The following is a 470-nucleotide window of genomic DNA, read 5'->3' on the forward strand; positions in this document are numbered from 1 at the left end:
CGTCGTTATTTTTGGCGTGTAAATGCGTCCACAAACGCGCTGATCCCCGCCTGCGTGCACCTGTCAAACTGCCCCTCCTCTCCTGCCAATGCGCAGCCGTCGCCACGTCGGTCAGGATAGTCCACCCCTGCGAAAATAGCACTTGCCGTCCCTGCACCTCGCTGACCACATGCCACCAACTCTGTTGTCCGCAATAACCTCATGAAGTCAAGTCAATCGTCAAGGCGGTGTGCAGCGTAACCTGGCATCTAACATACTGCAACCACCCACAACTCTCACCCTCAACATCTGCTCATCCACGATTTGTTCTACGCACACGATAGTCTCACCCACTCGACGAATTTTTTCTGTCCCGCCGTCTCGTTAAATCCTCGTGTTCCCAGTGCTCACCTCCTGCGCGGAGTCACGTTTGCTTCGACTCAAACCCAGGCCCTTCTGCGTTTTGCCCTCAAACGCTTGTCAACTGTCTC

At 54.9% G+C, this 470-nt stretch overlaps 1 protein-coding gene across 1 annotated transcript in view; it reads right to left on the reverse strand.

Annotated features, from left to right (window-relative positions):
• EMH_0067140 (uncharacterized protein) overlaps window positions 1–470 on the reverse strand; it is a gene marked incomplete at both ends in the record, with an annotated part of 3,195 nt that overhangs the window by 2,442 nt on the left and 283 nt on the right. The window contains 2 exons of the mRNA XM_013498591.1: window positions 61–127; window positions 280–308. Coding sequence (XP_013354045.1) covers window positions 61–127; window positions 280–308 — 96 coding nt within the window. The remainder of the gene's footprint in view (window positions 1–60; window positions 128–279; window positions 309–470) is intronic.

The sequence above is a fragment of the Eimeria mitis genome, genomic scaffold (genome assembly GCF_000499745.2).
Source record: "Eimeria mitis Houghton genomic scaffold, Emh_scaff3548, whole genome shotgun sequence".
Taxonomy (NCBI): domain Eukaryota; phylum Apicomplexa; class Conoidasida; order Eucoccidiorida; family Eimeriidae; genus Eimeria; species Eimeria mitis.